The sequence below is a fragment of the Coregonus lavaretus genome, assembly GCF_964263955.1.
Source record: "Coregonus lavaretus genome assembly, chromosome: 25".
In the NCBI taxonomy this organism is placed as follows: domain Eukaryota; kingdom Metazoa; phylum Chordata; class Actinopteri; order Salmoniformes; family Salmonidae; genus Coregonus; species Coregonus lavaretus.
Window position 1 is genome coordinate 6,175,421 of NC_140012.1, and position 24,908 is coordinate 6,200,328.

At 43.1% G+C, this 24,908-nt stretch overlaps 1 protein-coding gene across 2 annotated transcripts; it reads left to right on the forward strand.

Annotated features, from left to right (window-relative positions):
- Nucleotides 1–1,117: 1,117 nt before the first annotated feature.
- On the forward strand, nt 1,118–24,051 carry LOC311100472 (uncharacterized protein). 2 transcript variants are annotated; one of them, XM_084141392.1, is made up of 12 exons: nt 1,118–1,294; nt 2,146–3,042; nt 3,288–3,468; nt 3,572–3,711; nt 3,995–4,560; nt 8,534–8,807; nt 9,042–9,237; nt 9,893–10,077; nt 10,391–10,486; nt 12,240–12,389; nt 15,544–15,637; nt 21,953–24,051. In XM_084141392.1, exons 2-12 carry the CDS (start codon nt 2,202–2,204, stop codon nt 22,014–22,016), a joined length of 2,787 nt encoding a protein of 928 aa, XP_083997518.1. In that variant the 5' UTR covers nt 1,118–1,294; nt 2,146–2,201; the 3' UTR covers nt 22,017–24,051. The 2 variants fall into 2 exon arrangements, 1 of the variants encoding a protein (XP_083997518.1); XR_014609831.1 differs by lacking the exon at nt 1,118–1,294 and adding an exon at nt 21,546–21,644 and having other exon boundaries at nt 2,152–3,042.
- Nucleotides 24,052–24,908: the final 857 nt, after the last annotated feature.

Genomic DNA, 24,908 nt, shown 5'->3' on the forward strand with positions numbered 1-24,908 from the left:
CCCCACAACTACTGACCACACAACTACTAAACCACACAACTACTGACCACAACCACACAATTACTGACCACAACTACAACCACACACCTACTGACCACAACTACTGAACACAACTATTGACCATTACTGACCACAACTACTGACCACAACCAAACAACTACTGAACACAACTACTGACCACACAACTACTGACCACAGCTACAAATAACACCCCAACGTTGACATGTGCAGACTGACTCAACTTAGATGGCTTCAACATAGCTTTTTGCTATCATTCCTACTTCATAAACTATAAGCTTGTTGTATCCCAATTCATTTAAAATAAAAAAAATAAAAAATATGCCATTTAGCAGACGCTTTTATCCAAAGCAGAATGCAGAATGCAGGATTCAACATTCTAAACTGAAATCACTGCCACAAAACTCCAAGATCATTAACCATGACCCAGACTGAGAGCAAGACCCCGGATGCAGAGACCCAGCCTTGTAGGGAACAGCAAGGACTTAACAGTTGATATACCCGTTGTAAATGGATACCTTGCAACCAAATATCCTAGCTCTTATTGAGGAAATGCAAATAGTCTGGGTAGCCACAATTAGCTGTTCAGGAGTCTTATGGCTTGGGGGTAGAAGCTGTTAAGAAGCTTTTTGGACCTAGACTTGGCGCTCCGGTACCGCTTGCTGTGCTGTTGCAGAGAGAACAGTCTATGACTAGGGTGGCTGGAGACTTTGACGATTTTTAGGGCCTTCCTCTGACACTGCCTGGTATGGCAGGAAGCCATAATGTCTAAACAACTATGAAAAAAAGTACATGTGGAAAGTCAGTGGTAGACTTGGCCCTACATTCAGAGACAAATGCCAATTGTGAACCTTAACAATAAGTGATCAATATTTTTCTTCATGCTCATTAACCAATAACATATTAGATAAAAAGGTCACCCCGCCCCATTTAATTTCAGTTAGTAATAGCCAACTTGCTAGTGTGGCCAAGGTGTTACACGTTCCTTGCGAATAGTCAGGGGTCAAGTGGCCATATAAATCAAGGCTGAATTTGGATGGCCTGGAATGTTAGCAGCACAAGAAGGATACCCAAGCATCATCCCCCTCCGACCGCCCACGCACTCGAAAGCGGGGGGAGAAAGTGCTTTGTCAATGAGGACACAACGCTGGGAGCGGCAGCGATTGAAACAAAGTTTCCGAATATCTCTCTCGGAATACAGAAACGGATTTATTCTCTGTTGGATTGTAACATTGTTCCGATAATCCCGTCGTCGCGGACGGGACACTGAAATACAGTAAGTCACGTCGCTACTTTGTAACCCTGTTTGGCACTGATGAACTCGAATGACAACCGTTTTGTCGCTGAGATGAAGCAATAATTTACCGTGACTTGAATAGCCTCTTCTATGCAACAAGTTGTGGTCTTGAATGGGATTTTAACTGAAGATATTCAATACAGTTCCAATATTTACAAAGCACGTAGAGTAGCCTAGTTAGGTATTTTAATATTTTTTAGTAGGCAACTTTCTTCGTTTTCCATGCCCTACCGAGTACCGTACTCGAGCCAATATATTCACCGTCGTTGTGCTTCCCTGGAAATACGTTTGGTAAAAAACGATCCAAAATTGAATTATACACATTTTTATTTTAACGGTGCCTACAGAAGATTACAGCGGTTGAAGATTAATTCAAGGTTCAGGGAAGCTATTTTTAAAAAGGCTGCCCTCGCACTTTTGAGAATGAATAAATAAATAAAAAGCACAGTTTGCAAATGTTTACATCAATACATTGTTTTGGATGAAACCCACTTCCTAGTAGTCTACATGTGATTTTCAAGAAATGCATGATTTACCCTAACTGTGACTCAAACAAAGACATGCATTCCCGATCATATTCTTGTTTTGGTGACTCATTCATTCAACGCTCCCTTTGGGCAAATGTCAGGTTCTACTAGCCTAGATTGCAACATGCACCACAGTAGCTTAGTCCTCAATCTGCCTGTACTTGTCAAAACAGTTATGTGGTTCAGAGGTTGTCCTGCGTGATGAAGACAGTGTAATTGATATCCATTTTTATCTTCTGTTGATTTCTAGGCAATAGTTGTTTTCATGCCTCAATTTTCTTCCTCATTTTCTTCATCTTTCAGAGACTGTCCGCCTTACATGCATTTTAGCACTGACATTTTTGGTTAAGTAGAAAGCCATGGTGGGAAGACTGGCCCTTCACGTGGTCGCAGCATACGCTGTCTGTCTGTCTGTGTGTCTGGTTGCGTCAGTCAAGGGAGATCACTGCCTCATCATCAGTGAGGTTAACGCAGACAACCCCAAACTGGACACCACTGAGTTCGTCGAGCTCTATCACACCGGCGGTCAGAGAGCCTCACTGGACGGCTACACCCTGGTGTTCTACAATGGAAATGGCAATATAGCCTACAAAGTACTGGACCTGAAGGGCCACGTCACAGACGACCGGGGCTTCTTCCTGGTTGGCTCGGTGGACATGCAGCCCAAACCGGCCATCCCCCTCCCACCCAACACTGTCCAGAACGGCCCGGACGCCATTGCTCTCTACCACACGTCCGCCGCACGCTACGGGGAGAAGATGAACGCCACCGCCGTGGGGCTGGTGGATGCCATCGTGTACGTGACACGGCGGTCTGGGGGCGCGGAGGTGCTGGCCGAGACGTTGACCCCTGGGGAGCCGGCCTTCGTAGAAGATGAGTGGGCCCACGAGGGAGACGAGTCCATCGAGAGGTGCCTGGTCTCTGGGGAAAGCTGGGGCTTCCAGGTGGCCCTGCCTTCACCTGGCCAACGCAACCGCTGCACACCCCCTGATTCCAGCGCTGCCACCCCGCGTATCAGCGAGCTGAAGCTGGGAGGGGGGCAGGTGGACGGGTTTGTGGAGCTAACTGAGTCCCAGGCTGCAGGGCCTCTGGTGCTGGTGGTGATGGACGGGCGGACGGAAACGATCAGTGAGAGTGTGGATGTGTCCACCTCAAGGGAAGGCCTGATCTCCATCACCATTGACAAGAACAACATGAAAGGTCAGTGAACTGTACGTGGAGGAGCTCTTATTACAGTCTCTTCAGATCTGTTCATTGGGAGGCCTTGCAGATATTTCTATCTATTTAGTCAAGGAACTGGGCCTGTAGTATTTTTGTATGTGTGAAATTATATCTACGCAAATGGTTCCACTTCCTGTGCAAGAAAAGGGTTGCATTGAAGTGTTCATTGGTGTGAAAACTGTGTTGAGTGATTTTATGTTCTGCTGTGTTGCGTTGTTCATCAGGAGATGAGTCGGGTGCGGTGGCGCTGTACAGTGGCAAGGCCTCCGACTTCCCTGTGGGCAGCCCCCTGAGCCAGACGCAACCCTTAGACGCCTTCTTGTATGTTGGACCAGGGGACCAACCCAGTGCCAACCTCACAGAGACCCTCATACCAGGCAGACGGCCCTACCAGCTCAGCGCCAGGTAATCTAACCTTCTTTGAATCTATTTATCCATCTACTCATCCATCCCATCTATTCATCTCTCTATCTAAGGCTGAAGTACTAACCTTGCTGGTCATTCACAGTTTTGGGGAGGGAGGCGTCTACCTCAGTCGCTGTGGTGTGGCCAGTTGGACCAGAGACCCCGGTGTATTCTGGGAAGCGCCACAAACCCCTGGACAGCCCAACCAGTGCCCCTGGCCAAAGATTTGCCCTCATGTCACTGGTGAGTGTTACATATTTCTCTATCACACTGACACACACAATTACATTGGTGATACACATGGGTGCTTAGGCTAGTCAGAGTCAATTAGCTTCTAATCAATCACAGCCAATGAAATCCAATATTAGTCTAATAGAATAATTGTAATCAAGTTTAAATCAAATCAAACAACGTCTTTACAAACACAGGTATAAGAGCAACTTAATATAACTAGTGACCAAATTATCCCAATAGTGGTGAGTTTTGAACTGTTGCTATTTGCTAAATCCCCTTTTTCCATCTTCAGTGGTCCCTGGGAGTACGAAGGTGCCCCCTCACCTCCCTCCCTGGGGCCGGGGGGACTTCCTGATCAGCGAGGTAAATGCAGACAACCCAGGTTCGGCCGAGGACGGCGAGTTCATCGAGCTGTGGCACCCGTCGGGCCGCCGCATCTCCCTGCAGGCAGTGTGGCTCCTCCTGTTCAGTGGACACAACAGCAAGCCCTACCGTGAGATCAGCCTCACAGGACACTTCACCACCGCCCAAGGCTACTTCCTGGTGGGCAGTGATAGGCTGGTCCCGGCCCCCTCGGTTCGCCTGCCCCCCAACACCATCCAGAATGGGCCGGACGCAGTGGCCCTGTACCGCAGCGCCTTCGGCCCGCCCTCGGCCTCCCAGAGAGGGATCCCGACCCAGGGGTTGCTGGACGCGGTGGTGTACCGGCTGAGGGGCTCAGACAAGGACGCCCAGGAGCTGAGCGATGTGTTGACCCCAGGACAGCTCCCCCTGCTGGAGGACCCGGAGGTGCAGCCCGGAGACGAGGCCTTGAGCCGCTGTAACGGCCTGCTGCCTGCCGACCTGTCTGCTTTTGTGGTGAGGATCCCTCAATACATTTACGTCATTTAGCAGACTTACAATACTCTTCCCTACCCATAATACTTTGCTCCGCCTATGGAGTAAAGGCCCTATTTAATATACTTCGCTCATACCTTAAATAGTAATACATCTACTTAAAGTATGTCCCGCTCACCCTAAATAGTGTAATACACCTACTTAAGGTACTTCACTCTCACCTTAAATAGTGTAATATAAACCAGATTTATTTATACAGCGGTAAAAATGTTCACTTTTACCACGATGTGTCACAACATATGCATGTGAGAAAGAGATTATTGCTCAATACGTTTTTGGGCAATTCCATGGTAATGGTGAGACAGATTTTTCACTTTAAAATGTATGCCAAACAAAAACCATTGAGTTTTTAAAATTTTTACAAACTATACAACTCTATGCACAAGGACTACTTTTAACAATTTACACAGACATTTTTACAAAAACATATTTACTGGAAGAACTGTGCAGATACAAAGTTCGGTAACAGAATTTTGGTCAATTCTGCTTCAGTTTTTTACGTAACCACATTTTCCAAACACTGTTAAATATCTGCTCCGAATTAAGATTCAAAGATGTCTGCAGAAAGAATGGAGTTTCAGCTATGAAGTGACAACTTGACTTAGAAAAAATATATTTAGGTTAATGAACTAAAGTAAGTGATGTGGATTTACACCTGGTAACGGAATTGCATCATGGGTCCCTGATCTGTACTATACAGAAATGCATAATTATGGATATGAATGCAATTCTCTTCATGGCGATATAGCCTGAATAGGTACACAAAGGTAGAAACATGCAATATCCTCCTTTGCATATTTGGGTATTATTCTACACACTGGCTATTATTTTAATGATCTCTACCCCCAAACAAGACCACATTTGGTTGGTCCAGACCGGACCAAATCTGGACCAATCATAGACGTCTATGTTTCACAAGTTTGGATATCAAAGTACAGCACAGAGCTCAGTAGAGTACAGAACAGTAGAGTTCCGTAGAGTACGGTTCAGTACATTATAACACAGTACATTATACTGTGCTCAACTCATGTGCTCTTCTGTACTGTACTGAACTCTATTCTACTCTTCTGTACAGGACTATACTCTACTCAACTTTTTTTACTGTGCTCTCCAAACTTGTGAAACAGACATCTATGATTGGTTCAGATTTGGACTGGACAAAATCTCAACCAATCATTCAGGTCTATGTTTGGGCAAAATCAAGGCTGGTCCGGCCCAAAAATCTATGTCGGTGGACATTGAAATTAAAGCCTTTCCGGACCATACCAAAAAACTGTCTGTGGATATTGAAATCAAGGCCAGGGTGGACTGACCAAATTTCAACTACTTTTCAATGTCCATGGACGTCTGGTGCCGGTCGGTGCTCAGTGGGTAAGGATGCTGGTTACATTTACATGTTTTACATTTAGCAGACGCTCTTATCCAGAGCGACTTACAGTTAGTGAGTGCATATATTATTCTTTTTTTCATACTGGCCCCCTGTGGGAATCAAACCCACAACCCTGGCGTTGCAAACGCCATGCTCTACCAACTGAGCTACATCCCTGCCGGCCATTCCCTCCCCTACCCTGTACGACGCTGGGCCAATTGTGCGCCACCCCATTGGTCTCCCGGTCGCGGCCAGCTATGACAGAGCCTGGATTCGAACCAGGATCTCTAGTGGCACAGCTTTAGACCACTGCGCCACTCTGTTACAGTAAATGGAAAGAGAGGGGGACTCATGGCTAGGTGTCAATAAGAGGCGGGAGAGGTGACATTAACGAGAGAGAGGGAGAGGGAGGGGTTGTCTAGACTGTTTTCACACTTGCTTTGACCACCAGATGCCAGAATGGGAAATAAAACAGTTATGTGCTGAACATAACAGAATGCCAGTGGAAGGGAGGACTGTAGCAGGTGACCCAACTGTGGCTTGTTACTACTATGAATTCCCATTGTAGCCAATTCAATTGCAGTTATTCCGTTAGTGATTTCAGAAATTCTGTTACCGATTTGGTAACATAATTTGGAGTATTAATCACTTAATAATAAATAAGCCAAATAGATATTAGTAAAAACACTAATTGGTAAGTCTACGTTTTACTTGTTACTTCTGTAAACCTTTGCTTATTACTAATTTGTAGGATGGAAAATACTTAATGTGTTGGCCTATATGCCTTAATTTCTCAAAAATATAGACACTTAGTTTTCATTTGACACCCAATTTGACATGCTCCTATGAACTTCACATGTTTGTGCTCATGGGTCCTTTTTACATGGAGAAATTCCCTTTTATTAAATATCTTAATCAAAACAGGTTAAAGGTCCAGTGCAGTCAAAAATGTGATTTTTCCTGTGTTTTATATACACTAAGTGTACAAAACATTAAGAACACCTGAATATTGAGTTGCACCCCCTTTTGCCCTCAGAACAGTCAACATTCGTTGGGGCATGGACTCTACAAGGTGTCAAAGCGTTCCACTGGGATGCTGGCCCAATGCTTCCCACAGTTGTGTCAAGTTGGCTGGATGTCATTTGGGTGGTGGAACATTCTTGATACAAATGGGAAACTGTTGAGCGTGGAAAAACCCAGCAGCATCGCAGTTATTGACACACTCAAACCGGTGCGCCTGGCACCTACTACCATACCCCGTTCAAAGGCACTTAAATCTTTTGTCTTGCCCATTCAGCCTCTGAATGGCACACATACACAATCCATGTCTCAATTGTCTCAAGGCTTTAATCTCCTCCCCTTCATCTACACTGATTTGAAGTGGATTTAACAAGTGACATCAATAAGGGATCATAGCTTTCACCTGGATTCACCTAGTCAATGTCATGTTTTGTATACACAGTAAGGTTGGAATAATACTGTGAGATTCATGATAATGCCCTTTTTAGTGTCAGCTATTTGAAAGACCACTTGACATTTCAGCATGTTTTGATGGGATGGAGTTTTAGTTAAAGAGTTCGAAACCTCTCTGCCAATAACGGATAGTTCCCAGAAGTCTTAGCAAAATTATTGCTTGAGCAATTGCTCTTTGCTAAGAAGCAATTTTGTTGTTTTTTGACCATTCTAATTGAAAACAATCACAATAAGGCAGGGGCGTCATTTCAGCAAAGTGACAGGGATTCCGGTCCCAAAATCGACCCCTGTGGTACACCTTTTATGTACTTCAAGAAATTCAGACTTAATCCCATCAATCACGATGGCCTGAGTTCTGTCACTAAGATAATCATGAAACCATGAACAGGCATCAGAGCTCAGGCCTGTAGAGGACAACTTATTCAATTAAATAGCATGATCAACACTCAACAGTATCATAAGCTTTGTTGAATTATGCAAGAGAAAGTAACCGACAGTAATTAATAAGGCAGTCTAGACCGCGCAGGTGAGTGCAGGTAGGGTAGACTGAGCAAGTGTTTGGTGATTGCAGCCTTGTTCAACCCCTTTATGTTAATGTGTTCATATATGCAATTGCAAATGCACCCAGTGTATTTATGCAAATGAGGCACATAGTTTGTTTATTTTAACACAAAATATAAAAAATACCTAATACAATAACAAAATGTGTGTGTCAATATGAGTGCATTCTAAGAAAAAAAAGTGAGATTTTATGACATTGAATCCCTGAACTTATTTGTCCATGCCAGTAAATTTGTCCATGCCATTTAGCAGACGCTCTTATCCAGAGCGACTTACATGAGCAATTAGGGTTAAGTGCCTTGCTTAAGGGCACATCGACAGATTTTTCACCTAGTCAGCTCAGGGATTAGAACCAGCGACCTTTCGGTTACTGGCACAACGCTCTTACCCACTAAGCTACCTGCCGCAAAACGTTTGAAGTATCTTCATCCACTGTCCAACTGTTGTATTTATTAGAATTGTTTTTAAAATCCTTTTAACAATTTTGATGACCTTGCCAATTGAAAGCCTATCAATTCTATTGTTCTTCAGGTGGCCCCACCCACACCTCTGAGGGAGAACTCTTGTCCCCGCCCACCCCCTCCCCCTGAAGGCGTGGTCATCAGCGAGGTGGGAGGTGCCCGCTGGACCAACCACAGCCAGCAGAGGGGGTTTGTGGAGCTGCTAGGACCGCCCCTGACTTCTCTACAGGGCCTGGTCCTGACCGTGTTTGAAGAGTATCGCGCCGGTACGACCATGGCCCTCCCTCTGACCGGAATCACAGACCATAACGGCTTCTACCTCATCGGGAACATCACAGGAGCAGGTGAGGGCAGGGTCATGTTCACTAGGCACAAATCGGAGTGAAACAGAAAGGCACTATCTGAAATTAATTAATTTCTTTTTCCGTTTCACAAAGTTTGGAAACGTTTTGTTGCCCTAATGAACACTACCCTGGAAAGATAAACGGCACAAATAAAACGGAATAAAAATGTATCTTTCTCACACTTTCTCTCCCTCACCACCTCTTGGTCTTCCCTCATTCTCCTCTTCCTCACAGACCAGGTGTTTCCGAAGGGGGCCACAATTCCGGCCAATGGGGCCGTAGTCCTGTGTTCTGACACAGTCACTGTGTGTAGAGCTGGTACCACCCTAACCAACAGCACTCTTCGTGACACGCTAGTGTTCAGTGATGACCTGAGATTGCTAATTAAACTCTCCGCCACCAGAGGGCAGCAGGTGATGCCTGTACTCAGGTAGGAATTACATTTACTTGCATTTGCTTTGTTTACTACTGGTAATAAAATGATTTGGTCAATGTATAGGGCAAGGCCGGCCAAACGTTTGGTTTGCCCCGCCAGAAGGTTCCAGCAAAATATTTTGTAGTCAACAGAATGTGCCGCTTAGTTCATAGAACCGTGGTTACGTGAGTAACCTACGATATCGACTATTAGCGGTTGGGACAAATGGAACGGTTTCTAGCTTTTGAACGGTGAGAGCTATTAGCTATTATGACCCCATTCCTGAAAGGTAAGACGTACATGTTTTCTATTTTCCTCTACAACGTTGACCAGCCGCACAGGAGACGTTAGGAGGGACTATGACAAAACCGCAAAACAAAACCACAATTCTGGTGCCATTCTTTTCTGAACAATTATTATTTAGTATGTAGAAATGATAATGACCTATATTTTGAAATAACTGCCATTTTTCTGGCCTGCAAATTGATTTTGACGAGGAAATCAGTCTCCAAAAAATCTGTGCGGCCCTCCGTTGAATTTCATAATCCCGATTTGTCCCTCGAGCCCAAAGGTTTGGCCACCCCTGGTATAGGTTAAGTCAAGCTAGTCAGTCTTTTGTTAGTGTCACTAAAGATTGGTTTGTGTGTGTGCCTCTGTGTGTACACCGCAGGTCAGTGGAGGATAGTCCCGTGTCTCTCAGCCGTTGCTCCTGCTGCGAGGCAAGAAGCCCCTCCTCCTGGACCAGCTCCTCCCCCACCCCGCGCCTGACCAACATCTGCCCCAGCCCCGCTTTCTCCAGCGACCTCGACCTATGCCTGGCTCCCCTCTCCGGTGATTGGCAGGAGCACCCAGGAAGTAAGCCATGTGATCCCTATTTCTTGGGAAATTGGGCTTTTCGTGATGTTAAGAAAGGGGAAGCGTCAATGGTAAGTGACGCTAGTAGCACTTATTTAAGAACTCACATTTCCGGAGGGATTCGAAGAACGATTGCCTAACTGTCTGCTGCATGACTATACAGTTTGTCTTTATATACCGTAATTTGAGGTGTTGCACTTTAAGTGTGTATTTATAATGATGTTCGATCAAGTGGTCTCAACTCATTAGTATCTCTAATGGCTTATGTACCGTCCTTATCCATACAAACTCTTACTCTCTTTATATCTTTCAGACTGCAGTGGACTGGTGCAGGGTCACAGTGAGATGGATGTCGCTGGCTATCTGGAGGAAAGATGTCACTGTGGGATCTCTGCCCTCTACCTGCAGGGTGAGACACAACACTAGCATTAGAGAGACAACACACACACACACACACACACAAAGTTGCAAACACGAGCACATGTATAACACATTTGGTCATTGATATACACGCACATAACATTGTGCAATACTCACCGTTTTTAGTCAACCAGTGTTGAGGATATGGATTTTGGTTTTATGTTTCCTGTCATAGTCATTTCATAACATTACACATTTTGTTTTCAGCTCTGTTTAAACTGGAGAACCCACCAGTCAAAAGTTTGGACACACCTACTCATTCAAGGGTTTTTCTTTATTTTTACTATTTTCTACATCAAAACTATGAAATAACACATGGAATCATGTAGTAACCAAAAAAGTGTTAACGAAATATATTATATTTGAGATTCTTCAAAGTAGCCACCCTTTGCCTTGATGACAGCTTTGCACACTCTTGGCATTCTCTCAACCAGCTTCATGAGATAGTCTCCTGGAATGCATTTCAACTAACAGGTGTGCTTGCTAAAAGTTAATTTGTGGAATTTCTTTCCTTCTTAATGCGTTTAAGCTAATCCGTTGTGTTGTGACAAAGTAGGGGTGGTATACAGATGATAGCCCTATTTGGTAAAAGACCAAGTCCATATTATGGCAAGAACCACTCAAATAAGCAAAGAGAAACGACAGTCCATCATTCATTTAAGACATGAAGGTCAGTCAATCCGGAACATTTCAATAACTTTTAAAGTTTCTTCAAGTGCAGTTGCAAAAACCATCAAGCGCTATGATGAAACTGGCACTCATGAGGACCGCCACAGGAAAGGAAGACCCAGGATTACCTCTGCTGCAGAGGATAAATTGATTAGAATAACTGCACCTCAGATTGCAGGCCAAATAAATGCTTCACAGATTTCAAGTAACAGACACATCTCAACATCAACTGTTCAAGAGGAGACTGCGTGAATCAGGCCTTCATGGTCGAATTGCTGAAAAGAAACCACTACTAAAGGACACCAATAAGAAGAAGAGACTTGCTTGGGCCAAGAAACACGAACAATGGACATTAGACCGGTGTCCTTTCTGAGTAGGTGAACAGATGATATCCGCACGTGTGGTTCCCACCATGAAGCATGGAGGAGGAGGTGTGGGGGTGCTTTGCAGGTGACACTGTCAGTGATTTTATTTAGGTTTCAAGGCACACTTAACCAGCATGGCTACCACAGCATTCTGCAGCGATACGCCATCCCATCTGGTTTGCGCTTAGTGGGACTATCATTTGTTTTTCAACAGGACAATGACCCAAAGCACACCTCCAGGCTGTGTAAGGGCTATTTGACCAAGGAGAGTAATGGAATGCTGCATCAGATGACCTGGCCTCCACAATCACCTTACCTCAACCCAATTGAGATGGTTTGGGATGAGTTGGACCGCAGAGTGAAGGGAAAGCAGCCAACAAGTGCTCAGCATATGTGGGAACTCCTTCAAGACTGTTGGAAAAGCATTCCTCATGAAGCTGGTTGAGAGAATGCCAAGAGTGTACGAAGCTGTCATCAAGGCAAAGGGTGGCTACTTTGATATAAAATATATTTCGATTTCTTTAACACTTTTTTGGTTACTACACGATTCCATATGTGTTAATTCATAGTTTTGATGTCTTCACTATTATTCTACCATGTAGAAAATAGTAAAAATAAAGAAAAACCATTGAATGAGTAGGTGTGTCCAAACTTTTGACTGGTACTGTATGTGCCATGTGATATTAAGTGTGTGTGTGTGTGTATCAGTGGCCAACTTCTCCTGTGTGGCCGGGTGGCTCCATGTGCTGGGGAACATCCAGGCCCTGTCGGACCACCAGAGGGCCCTCATCCTCCAGACCTCCCCCACCCAGGGGGACACCTGTACCAACCCGGCTACCGACCGACGCATGAGCACAGGTGAACATTGGAAATCTGTGCAAAGTTTTCCAATGTAGGACTGAGACAGTATTCGTAACACATTTTCACAGTATTGTCCAGAAGGTGGCGATCTTTGTTCAGATTTAGACAGTCAATAGTCATACCAGATATTGGAGAACCCTCAGATACTTTTGGTCATGTAGTGTATGTGGAAACCTGCTCGTCAAACATTGGCATTAAAATGGAGTTGGTCCCCGCTTTGCTGCTATAACAGCCTCCACTTTACTAGGACGGATTTCCACTAAATGTTGGAACATTGCTGCGGGGACTTGTTTCCATTCAGCCACAAGAGCATTATTGAGATCGGGCACTGATGTTGGGCGATTAGGCCTGGCTCACAGTCGGCGTTCCAATTCATCCCAAAGGAGTTCGATGGGGTTGAGGTCAGGGAACCACACCGATTTCGACAAACCATTTCTGTATGGACCTCGCTTTGTGCACGGGGTCATTGTCATGCTGAAACAGGAAAGGGCCTTCCCCAAACTGTTGCCACAAAGTTGAATCATCTAGAATGTCATTGAATGCTGTAGCATTAAGATTTCCCTTCACTGGAACTAAGGGGCCTAGTCCAAACCATGAAAAACAGTCCCAGACCATTATTCCTCCTCCACCAAACTTTACAGTTGGTACTATGCATTTGGGCAGGTAACGTTCTCCTGACATCCGCCAAACCCAGATTCGTCTGTCGGACTGCCAGATGGTGAAGCGTGAATCATCACTCCAGAGAACGTGTTTCCACTGCTCCAGAGTCCAATGGCGGCAAGCTTTACACCACTCCAGCCAACGCTTGGCATTGCGCATGGTGATCTTAGGCTTGTGTGCGGCTGCTCGGCCATGGAAACCCATTTCATGAAGCTCCCGACGAACAGTTATTTTGCTGACGTTGCTTCCAGAGGCAGTTTGGAACTCTGTAGTGAGTGTTGCAACCGAGGACAGATTATTTTTACGCGCTACGCGCTTCAGCACTCGGCGGTCCTGTTCTGTGAGGTTGTGTGGCCTACCACTTCGCGGCTAAGCCATTGTTGCTCCTAGAAGTTTCCACTTCACAATAACAGCATTTACAGTTGACCGGTGCAGCTCTAGCAGGGCAGAAATTTGACGAACTGACTTGTTGGAAAGATGGCATCCTGTGACGGTGCCACGTTGAAAGTCACTGAGCTCTTCAGTAAGGCCAATGTTTGTCTATGGAGATTGCATGGCTGTGTGCTCGATTTTATAAACCTGTCAGCAACTGGTGTGGCTGAAATAGCCGAATCCACTCATTTGAATAGGTGTCCACATACTTTTGTATATATATATATATATAGTATACTGCTCAAAAAAATTAAGGGAACACTTAAACAACACATCCTAGATCTGAATGAATGAAATAATCTTATTAAATACTTTTTTCTTTACATAGTTGAATGTGCTGACAACAAAATCACACAAGAATTATCAATGGAAATCAAATGTATCAACCCATGGAGGTCTGGATTTGGAGTCACCCTCAAAATTAAAGTGGAAAAACACACTACAGGCTGATCCAACTTTGATGTAATGTCCTTAAAACAAGTCAATATGAGGCTCAGTAGTGTGTGTGGCCTCCACATGCCTGTATGACCTCCCTACAACGCCTGGGCATGCTCCTGATGAGGTGGCGGATGGTCTCCTGAGGGATCTCCTCCCAGACCTGGACTAAAGCATCCGCCAACTCCTGGACAGTCTGTGGTGCAATGTGGCGTTGGTGGATGGAGCGAGACATGATGTCCCAGATGTGCTCAATTGGATTCAGGTTTGGGGAACATGCGGGCCAGTCCATAGCATCAATGCCTTCCTCTTGCAGGAACTGCTGACACACTCCAGCCACATGAGGTCTAGCATTGTCTTGCATTAGGAGGAACCCAGGGCCAACCGCACCAGCATATGGTCTCACAAGGGGTCTGAGGATCTCATCTCGGTACCTAATGGCAGTCAGGCTACCTCTGGCGAGCACATGGAGGGCTGTGCGGCCCCCCCAAAGAAATGCCACCCCACACCATGACTGAACCACCGCCAAACCGGTCATGCTGGAGGATGTTGCAGGCAGCAGAACGTTCTCCACGGCGTCTCCAGACTCTGTCACGTCTGTCACATGTGCTCAGTGTGAACCTGCTTTCATCTGTGAAGAGCACAGGGCGCCAGTGGCGAATTTGCCAATCTTGGTGTTCTCTGGCAAATGCCAAACGTCCTGCACGGTGTTGGGCTGTAAGCACAACCCCCACCTGTGGACGTCGGGCCCTCATACCACCCTCATGGAATCTGTTTCTGACCGTTTGAGCAGACACATGCACATTTGTGGCCTGCTGGAGGTCATTTTGCAGGGCTCTGGCAGTGCTCCTCCTTGCACAAAGGCGGAGGTAGCAGTCCTGCTGCTGGGTTGTTGGCCTCCTACGGCCTCCTCCACGTCTCCTGATGTACTGGCCTGTCTCCTGGTAGCGCCTCCATGCTCTGGACACTACGCTGACAGACACAGCAAACCTTCTTGCCACAGCTCGCATTGATGTGCCATCCTGGATGAGCTGCCCTACCTGAGCCACTTGTGTGGGTTGTAGACTCCGTCTCATGCTACCATTAGAGTGAAAGCACCGCCAGCATTCAAAAGTGACCATAACATCAGCCAGGAAGCATAGGAACTGAGAAGTGGTCTGTGGTCACCACCTGCAGAACCACTTCTTTATTGGGGGTGTCTTGCTAATTGCCTATAATTTCCACCTGTTGTCTATTCCATTTGCACAACAGCATGTGAAATGTATTGTCAATCGGTGTTGCCTCCTAAGTGGACAGTTTGATTTCACAGAAGTGTGATTGACTTGGAGTTACATTGTGTTGTTTAAGTGTTCCCTTTTATTTTTTTGAGCAGTGTATATGAGGAGTCATGAACCCTAGCAGGCACAGAGCTCTCCTGATGTTTTTGTAAAGTGAACGTTAGCTGATAACGTTTGAGAGTTGAACATGCTCATTTTGGGAGCGTAGTTCAATGCACAGGTTTCTTTCCTATGAGCCGGTTTCCTAGACACAGGTTAAGCCTTCTCTGTAAGCCTAGAGAAGCTCAATTTAAAGTGCTTCTTAGTCCAGGACTAGGCATAGCTGACTGATGGGTGTTTCTTCTCAGAGTCTGCTCTGGGCCTGCAGATTGGCCTGGTGCTAGGAGCTCTACTGCTACTGGGGCTGGGAGCAGCCCTCTTTACCTACTTCTACAAAAAGAGGTGAGAGACCATACACACACACACACACACACACACACACACACACACATTTGCACGCACACACACACACACACGTAGAGTCCCGAATGTGCATGCATACTCAGACGTGCACAGAATATGTATGCACACGCGCTCACATATTCAGTTTGGCGCTGTGGTTAAGTGAAGAGGCAGCTGTACAGTGGCTTGTGAAAGTATTCACCCCCCCTTGGCATTTTTCCTATTTTGTTGCCTTACAACCTGGAATTAAAATAGATTTTTTGGGGGGGTTGTATCATTTTGATTTACACAACATGCCTACCACTTTGAAGATGCAAAATATTTTTGGTTGTGAAACAAACAAGAAATAAGACCAAAAAACAGAACAGTTGAGCGTGCATAACTATTCACCCCCCCAAAGTCAATACTTTGTAGAGCCACCTTTTGCAGCAATTACAGCTGCAAGTCTCTTGGGGTATGTCTCTATAAGCGTGGCACATCTAGCTACTGGGATTTTTGCCCGTTCTTCAAGGCAAAACTGCTCCAGCTCCTTCAAGTTGGATGGGTTCCGCTGGTATACAGCAATCTTTAAGTCATACCACATATTCTCAATTGGATTGAGGTCTGGGCTTTGACTAGGACATTCCAAGACATTTAAATGTTTCCCCTTAAACCACTCGTGTTGCTTTAGCAGTATGCTTAGGGTCATTGTCCTGCTGGAAGGTGAACCTCCGTCCCAGTCTCAAAACAGGTTTCCCTCAAGAATTTCCCTGTATTTAGCGCCATCCATCTTTCCTTCAATTCTGACCAGTTTCCCAGCCCCTGCTGACGAAAACATCCCCACAGCATGATGCTGCCACCACCATGCTTCACTGTGGGGGTGGTGTTCTCAGGGTGATGGGTTTGCGCCAGACATAGCGTTTTCCTTGATGGCCAAAAAGCTCAATCTTAGTCTCATCTGACCAGAGTACCTTCTTCCATATGTTTGGGGAGTCTCCAAAATGGTTTGCTTATTTTTTTCTTTAAGCAATGGCTTTTTTCTGGCCACTCTTCTGTAAAGCCCAGCTCTGTGGAGTGTACGGCTTAAAGTGGTCCTATGGACAGATACTCTAATCTCCGCTGTGGAGCTTTGCAGCTCCTTCAGGGTTATCTTTGGTCTCTTTGTTGCCTCTCTGATTAATGCCCTCCTTGCCTGGTCTGTGAGTTTTGGTGGGCGGCCCTCTCTCTTGGCAGGTTTGTTGTGGTGCCATATTCTTTCAATTTTTTAATAATGGATTTAATGATGCTCCATGGGATGTTCAAAGTTTCTGATATTTTGTTATAACCCAACCCTGATCTGTACTTCTCCACAATTTGGTCCCTGACCTGTTTGGAGAGCTCCTTGCTCTTCATAGTGCTGCTTGCTTGGTGGTGGCCCTTGCTTAGTGGTGTTGCAGACTCTGGGGCCTTTCAGAACAGATGTGTGTGTGTGTGTATATATATATATATATATATATATATATATATATATATATATATATATATATATATATATATATATATATATATATATATATATATATATATATATATATATATATACATACATACATACAGTGGGGAGAACAAGTATTTGATACACTGCCGATTTTGCATGTTTTCCTATTTACAAAGCATGTAGCGGTCTGTAATTTTTAACATAGGTACACTTCAACTGTGAGAGACGGAATCTAAAACAAGAATCCAGAAAATCACACTGTATGATTTTTAAGTAATTAATTTGCATTTTATTGCATGACATAAGTATTTGATCACCTACCAACCAGTAAGAATTCCGGCTCTCGCAGACCTGTTAGTTTTTCTTTAAGAAGCCCTCCTGTTCTCCACTCATGACCTGTATTAACTGCACCTGTTTGAACTCGTTACCTGTATAAAAGACACCTGTCCACACACTCAATCAAACAGACTCCAACCTCTCCACAATGGCCAAGACCAGAGAGCTGTGTAAGGACATCAGGGATAAAATTGTAGACCTGCACAAGGCTGGGATGGGCTACAGGACAATAGGCAAGCAGCTTGGTGAGAAGGCTACAACTGTTGGTGCAATTATTAGAAAATGGAAGAAGTTCAAGATGACGGTCAATCACCCTCGGTCTGGGGCTCCATGCAAGATCTCACCTCGTGGGGCATCAATGATCATGAGGAAGGTGAGGGATCAGCCCAGAACTACACGGCAGGACCTGGTCAATGACCTGAAGAGAGCTGGGTCCACAGTCTCAAAGAAAACCATTAGTAACACACTATGCCGTCATGGATTAAAATCCTGCAGCGCACGCAAGGTCCCCCTGCTCAAGCCAGCGCATGTCCAGGCCCGTCTGAAGTTTGCCAATGACCATCTGGATGATCCAGAGGAGGAATGGGAGAAGGTCATGTGGTCTGATGAGACAAAAATAGAGCTTTTTGGTCTAAACTCCACTCACCGTGTTTGGAGGAAGAAGAAGGATGAGTACAACCCCAAGAACACCATCCCAACCGTGAAGCATTGAGGTGGAAACATCATTCTTTGGGGATGCTTTTCTGCAAAGGGGACAGGACGACTGCACTGTATTGAAGGGAGGATGGATGGGGCCATGTATCGCGAGATCTTGGCCAACAACCTCCTTCCCTCAGTAAGAGCATTGAAGATGGGTCGTGGCTGGGTCTTCCAGCATGACAATGACCCGAAACACACAGCCAGGGCAACTAAGGAGTGGCTCCATAAGAAGCATCTCAAGGTCCTGGAGTGGCCTAGCCAGTCTCCAGACCTGAACCCAATGGAAAATCTTTGGAGGGAGCTGAAAGTCCGTATTGCCCAGCGACAGCCCCGAAACCTGAAGGATCTGTATGGAGGAGTGGGCCAAAATCCCTGCTGCAGTGTGTGCAAACCTGGTCAAGACCTACAGGAAACGTATGATCTCTGTAATTGCAAACAAAGGTTTCTGTACCAAATATTAAGTTCTGCTTTTCTGATGTATCAAATACTTATGTCATGCAATAAAATGCAAATTAATTACTTAAAAATCATACAATGTGATTTTCTGGATTTTTGTTTTAGATTCCGTCTCTCACAGTTGAAGTGTACCTATGTTAAAAATTACAGACATCTACATGCTTTGTAAGTAGGAAAACCTGCGAAATCGGCAGTGTATCAAATACTTGTTCTCCCCACTGTGTGTGTATATGTGTGTGTATATATATATATATAAATAAATAAATAAATAAATAAATAAATAATATACAGTTGAAGTCGGAAGTTTACATACACTTAGGTTGGAGTCATTAAAACTCGTTTTTCAACCACTCCACGCATTTCTTGTTAACAAACTATAGTTTTGGCAAGTTGGTAAGGACATCTACTTTGTGCATGACACAAGTACTTTTTCCAACAATTGTTTACAGACAGATTATTTCACTTATAATTCACTGTATCACAATTCCAGTGGGTCAGAAGTTTACATACACTAAGTTGACTGTGCCTTTAAACAGCTTGGAAAATTCCAGAAAATGATGTCATGGCTTTAGAAGCTTCTGATAGGCTAATTGACATAATTTGAGTCAATTGGAGGTGTATTTCAAGGCCTACCTTCAAACTCCAGAGTGGCGCAGTGGTCTAAGGCACTGCATCTCATTGCTTGAGGCGTCACTACAGACCCCCTGGTTCGATTCCAGGCTGTGATTGGGAGTCCTATAGGGCGGCGCACAATTGGCCCAGCGTCGTCCGGGTTTGGCCGGTGTAGGCCATCATTGTAAATAAGAATTTGTTCTTAACTGACTTGCCTAGTTAAATAAAGGTAAAATTAAAAAATTAAAAACTCAGTGCCTCTTTGATATAAAATATATTTTGATTTCTTTAACACTTTTCTGGGAAAATCAAAAGAAATCAGCCAAGACGTCAGAAAAAAATTGTAGACCTCCTAGTCTGGTTCATCCTTGGGAGCAATTTCGAAACGCCTGAAGGTACCACGTTCATCTGTACAAGCAATAGTACGCAAGTATAAACACCATGGGACCACGCAGCCGTCATACTGCTCAGGAAGGAGACGCGTTCTGTCTCCTAGATATGAACGTACTTTGGTGCGAAAAGTGCAAAACAATCCCAGAACAACAGCAAAGGACCTTGTGAAGATGCTGGAGGAAACGGCTACAAAAGTATCTATATCCACAGTAAAACGAGTCCTATATCGACATAACCTGAAAGGCTGCTCAGCAAGGAAGAAGCCACTGCTCCAAAACCACCATAAAAAAGCCAGACTACGGTTTGCAACTGCACATGGGGACAAAGATCGTACTTTTTGGAGAAATGTCCTCTGGTCTGATGAAACAAAAATATAACTTTTTGGCCATAATGACCATCGTTATGTATGGAGGAAAAAGGGGGTGGCTTGCAAGCCGAAGAACACCATCCCAACCGTGAAGCACGGGGGTGGCAGCATCATGCTGTGGGGGTGCTTTTCTGCAGGAGGGACTGGTGCACTTCACAAAATAGATGGCATCATGAGGAAGGAAAATGATGTGGATATATTGAAGCAACATCTCAAGACATCAGTCAGGAAGTTAAAGCTTGATTGCAAATGGGTCTTCCAAATGGACAATGACCCCAAGCATATTTCCAAAGTTGTGGCAAAATGGCTTAAGGACAACAAAGTAAAGGTATTGGAGTGGCCATCACAAAGCCCTGACTTCAATCCTGTAGAAAACGTGTGGGCTGAACTGAAAAAGCGTGTGTGAGCAAGGAGGCCTACAAACCTGACTCAGTTACACCAGCTCTGTCAGGAGGAATGGGCCAAAATTCACCCAACTTATTGTGGGAAGCTTGTGGAAGGCTACCTGAAATGTTTTGAAGTTTAAACAATTTAAAGGCAATGCTACCAAATACTAATTGAGTGTATGTAAACTTCTGACCCACTGGGATGTGATCAAATAATTAAAAGCTGAAATTATGTCAGGATTAAATGTCAGGAATTGTGAAAAACTGAGTTTAAATGTATTTGGCTAAGGTGTATCTAAACTTCCGACTTCAACTATGTGTGTGTGTGTGTGTGTGTGTGTATATGTATGTATGTATGTATGTATGTATGTATGTATGTATGTATGTATGTATGTATGTATGTATGTATGTATGTATGTATGTATGTATGTATGTATGTATGTATGTATGTATGTATGTATGTATGTATGTATGTATGTATGTATGTATGTATGTATGTATGTATGTATGTATGTATGTATGTATGTATGTATGTATGTATGTATGTATGTATGTATGTATGTATGTATGTATGTATGTATGTATGTATGTATGTATGTATGTATGTATGTATGTATGTATGTATGTATGTATGTATGTATGTATGTATGTATGTATGTATGTATGTATGTATGTATGTATGTATGTATGTATGTATGTATGTATGTATGTATGTATGTATGTATGTATGTATGTATGTATGTATGTATGTATGTATGTATGTATGTATGTATGTATGTATGTATGTATGTATGTATGTATGTATGTATGTATGTATGTATGTATGTATGTATGTATGTATGTATGTATGTATGTATGTATGTATGTATGTATGTATGTATGTATGTATGTATGTATGTATGTATGTATGTATGTATATATATATATACTGAGATCATGTGACAGATCATGTGATACTTAGATTGCACACAGGTGGACTTTATTTAACTAATTATGTGACTTCTGAAGGTAATTGGTTGCACCAGATCTTATTTAGGGGCTTCATAGCAAAGGGGGTGAATACATATGCACGCACCACTTTTCCGTTATTATTTTTTTTGAATTTTTTGAAAAAAGTCATTTTTTCTTTTCACTTCACCAATTTCGACTATTTTGTGTATGTCCATTACATGAAATCCAAATAAAAATCTATTTAAATTACAGGTTGTAATGCAACAAAATTGGGAAAACGCCAAGGGAGATGAATACTTTTGCAAGGCCCTGTACATAATGGAGTCACACAGATGGGCCTTTTACTCCCAGGTGAATAGAAACATGATTAGCTCAGATTTTCCTGCCTCAACTTCACCTCACCCCTCTGACAAAATAATATAATTGACTTCATTCACATAATAATGTTGTGCCATTGTTGCAGTTCTCAGAAAAGCTTAAAATGTGAGCTCTTCAAGGTGATCCAGTATTCTGATTGCTTCAGCAATGAGAAATGTGTCCGTTTTGATGTTCATTCAAAATACTTTATTTGAATTATGCACAGGCAAAGTGTCATTCTACTATGAACTGATTCAGAGAATGATACTGTAATGATTGTCGTGTGTGCTTTTTGTCCTTAGGCAACCACTGGACTATTACTCCATGGAGTTGAATGAACCTGAAGAGGGACCTTCAGAACTTTAAGTGTGTGTGTATGTGTGCATGTGAGGGAGCATTTTTTAGCTCTGAGTGAAGTCCTGCCTGCCTATTTTTAATTTTTAAACATTGTATTCTTCTGTCTGTGTTTTTTAATAGGGACCTCCCACTAGATAAGGGACCAGCGCCATTTTTGTTAATGTGTACGAATTACCATCCTTTTACATTCCTTCCATCATAATTCCCAGTCAATGTTGCACTAGTTTTACTGCTATGTAATAGTCATGGTAATACTGTCCTGTGTCTGCATTTTACTTCAAATGTAAAATGTTCTCTCTTAAACGTATCTGAAAGTGTATAAAGTAACAAGGCTACGAATCTCAAAAGCAATCATGAGTTACTGGTACTGAAAGTTCTGTTGATTTGTTGCGTTAAAATGTGAACGCTTGTGATTAACCGGTGATGAGTGTTGGTCAGAATATGTGTTTACGTTCTATTAATTAAGGAAAAGGAATGTGAAAGACCAAATGCATATGGAGCCTCTCTCCTGTACTTGGAGCTATGGAGTCCTTTATAAGCACAAAGCTATTTTATGGTACTCCCCCCACACACACAAAACTGATACAAATTATGATTTGATAAGAATATTATTTTCATAATTGAGATGATCGATCAGTATCAATTTGAAACCGTTTAAAAACGGTTTGTGTGCTAGCTGGCTTGCGAACCACTATTGTGCCTTTCTACTTTCATGAGGTCAAATTAGGCCTGATCTGATTTAGTATTTTGTAGAGGAGCTATAGCAATGTCTGTGGAAGCCTTGCGTGTAAATATGTTTTAAATGTTCTCTTGGGGAACCTGTATGCAGAAGCAACCATGAAAACAATCAATCACATTAAACATTGTATTTACTGTTGAAGACACCAATGGAAGTTATTATAGGTTTGCAGAAATGTTAGTGTTAAAATTCAGAGCAAAAACCAGGCTGTCCTTTTTGTACACGGTTCTCTTTTCCATCTGATGGAAGTGCATTGACTTTGATCAGCTCCTTGAAATAGAATAAGACAAAGTGGTCTTTGATGATTTCAATGACTGACCTACACAAAACAATCAAAGTTTAGTGGTCAAAACCAGGGGTTGGAACCGGTTCAGGGAACAGAAGAAAAAAAACAGAAAAAGAAAGACATGTTAAGAGAAACCGAATCAGGAACGAAAGTGATCTCTAGTGTTCCGGAACAGAACCGTTATTTTCAAATCTTGAGAAACGGTTAAGGTAATTTTTTTTGTTCCAAAAATATTCCTCATGTCTTGTATATAATTCTGTAAAGTTATAACGCTAGTAGTAGCCTAAACACATTCCAGTTCACATCATGTCATGATGTTCACCGCTTCAAGCCAAACCTCCATTTCTACCCCTCGCTCTCTCCCCACCTGTGAAATTTCAGTCACATCTTGCGCCTGCACTTAAATGACCAATTAAACATGTAAACAACTAGCTTACGGGTTCCATAGCAAGCTTCTCTATCGGTGCTAATTGATGAAGTACATTTAATGAGCTATTTTGTAAAAACGATGTTGATTTCACAGGTTTTAAAAAACCCGAAAAGGAACTAAATGAACCGTTACTTTTTTGGGGGTTCAAACCGGTTCAGAACTTTATTTTCTGGTCGGAACACTGGAAAGGAACTAAAGAAATTGGGGTGCTGTTTTGGAACGATTGGAAAATAATTTTGGTTCCAACCCCTGTTCAAAACACAGCCTTGTTTTTGCTCTAGATTTGCTCTTTATAAAGTAATAGAACCATTTGTGGCTTTGCTGTAAAAAATATTGTTAAACTGCTTTGAAATATCTAATTGTTTAGTTTTCATGGTCCAAATTAATCTAGATAAATACTAAGGTTAGAAATGTTAATACTTTGTCCTTTTTGTCATTTTTTTATTGCTTGCTATTCTTAAACCACTTAATCGTCTCAGTGCTCAGAAAACATATAAATGTACATTTCAATTGAATGCACTTTGGTAGATATATTTTTTCATGCCATGTAGCTAAAATTGTATTCGAATAAATGTATATTTGTTCAGAATATCGTCTGTATTTCCAATTCTATATAGTAACCCCCCCTGTAAAGGGGTGAGCGGACTTAGGAAAACACCACTCAAACTGTTTAAGTCACCATAGGCCTCATGGTGAAATCTCTGATCAGTGTCTTTCCTCTCCGGCAACTAAGTTAGGGAGCACGCCTGTATTTTTGTAGTGACTGGGTGTATTGATACACCATCCAAAGTGTAATTAATAACTTCACCATACTCAATTGGATATTCAATGTGTGCTTTTTTTTTTTTTTACCCATCTACCAATAAGTGTCCTTTGTGAGGCATTGGGAAACCTCCCTGGTCTTTGTGGTTGAATCTGTGTTTGAAATTCACTGCTCGACTGAAGGACCTTAAAGATAATTGTATGTGTGCGGTACAGAGATGAGGTAGTCATTCAGAAATCATGTTAAACACGATTATTGCACACAGAGTCCAAGCAAATGTTTACTCCTGAACGTATTTAAGCTTGCCATAACAAAGGGGTACTTATTGATTCAAGTCATTTCAGCTTTTCATAAAAAAATTAAAAATCATTTTTACATTATGGGGTATTGTGTGTAGTTTGTGGGGGAAAAAACTATGTAATCCATTTTTGAATAAAGCTGTAACATCACAAAATGTGGAAAAAGTCAAGGGGTCTGAATACTTTTGTCCAAGTGCCTTCAGAAAGTATTCACACACCACTTGACCTTTTCCACATTTTGTTGTGTTACAGCCTGAATTTAAAATGTATTAAGATGTCATCACTGGCCTACTCACATCTCAATGTATTCAGACCCCTTGAATTTTTCCACATTTTGTGATGTTACAGCTTTATTCAAAATGGATTAAATAGTTTTTTCCCCCA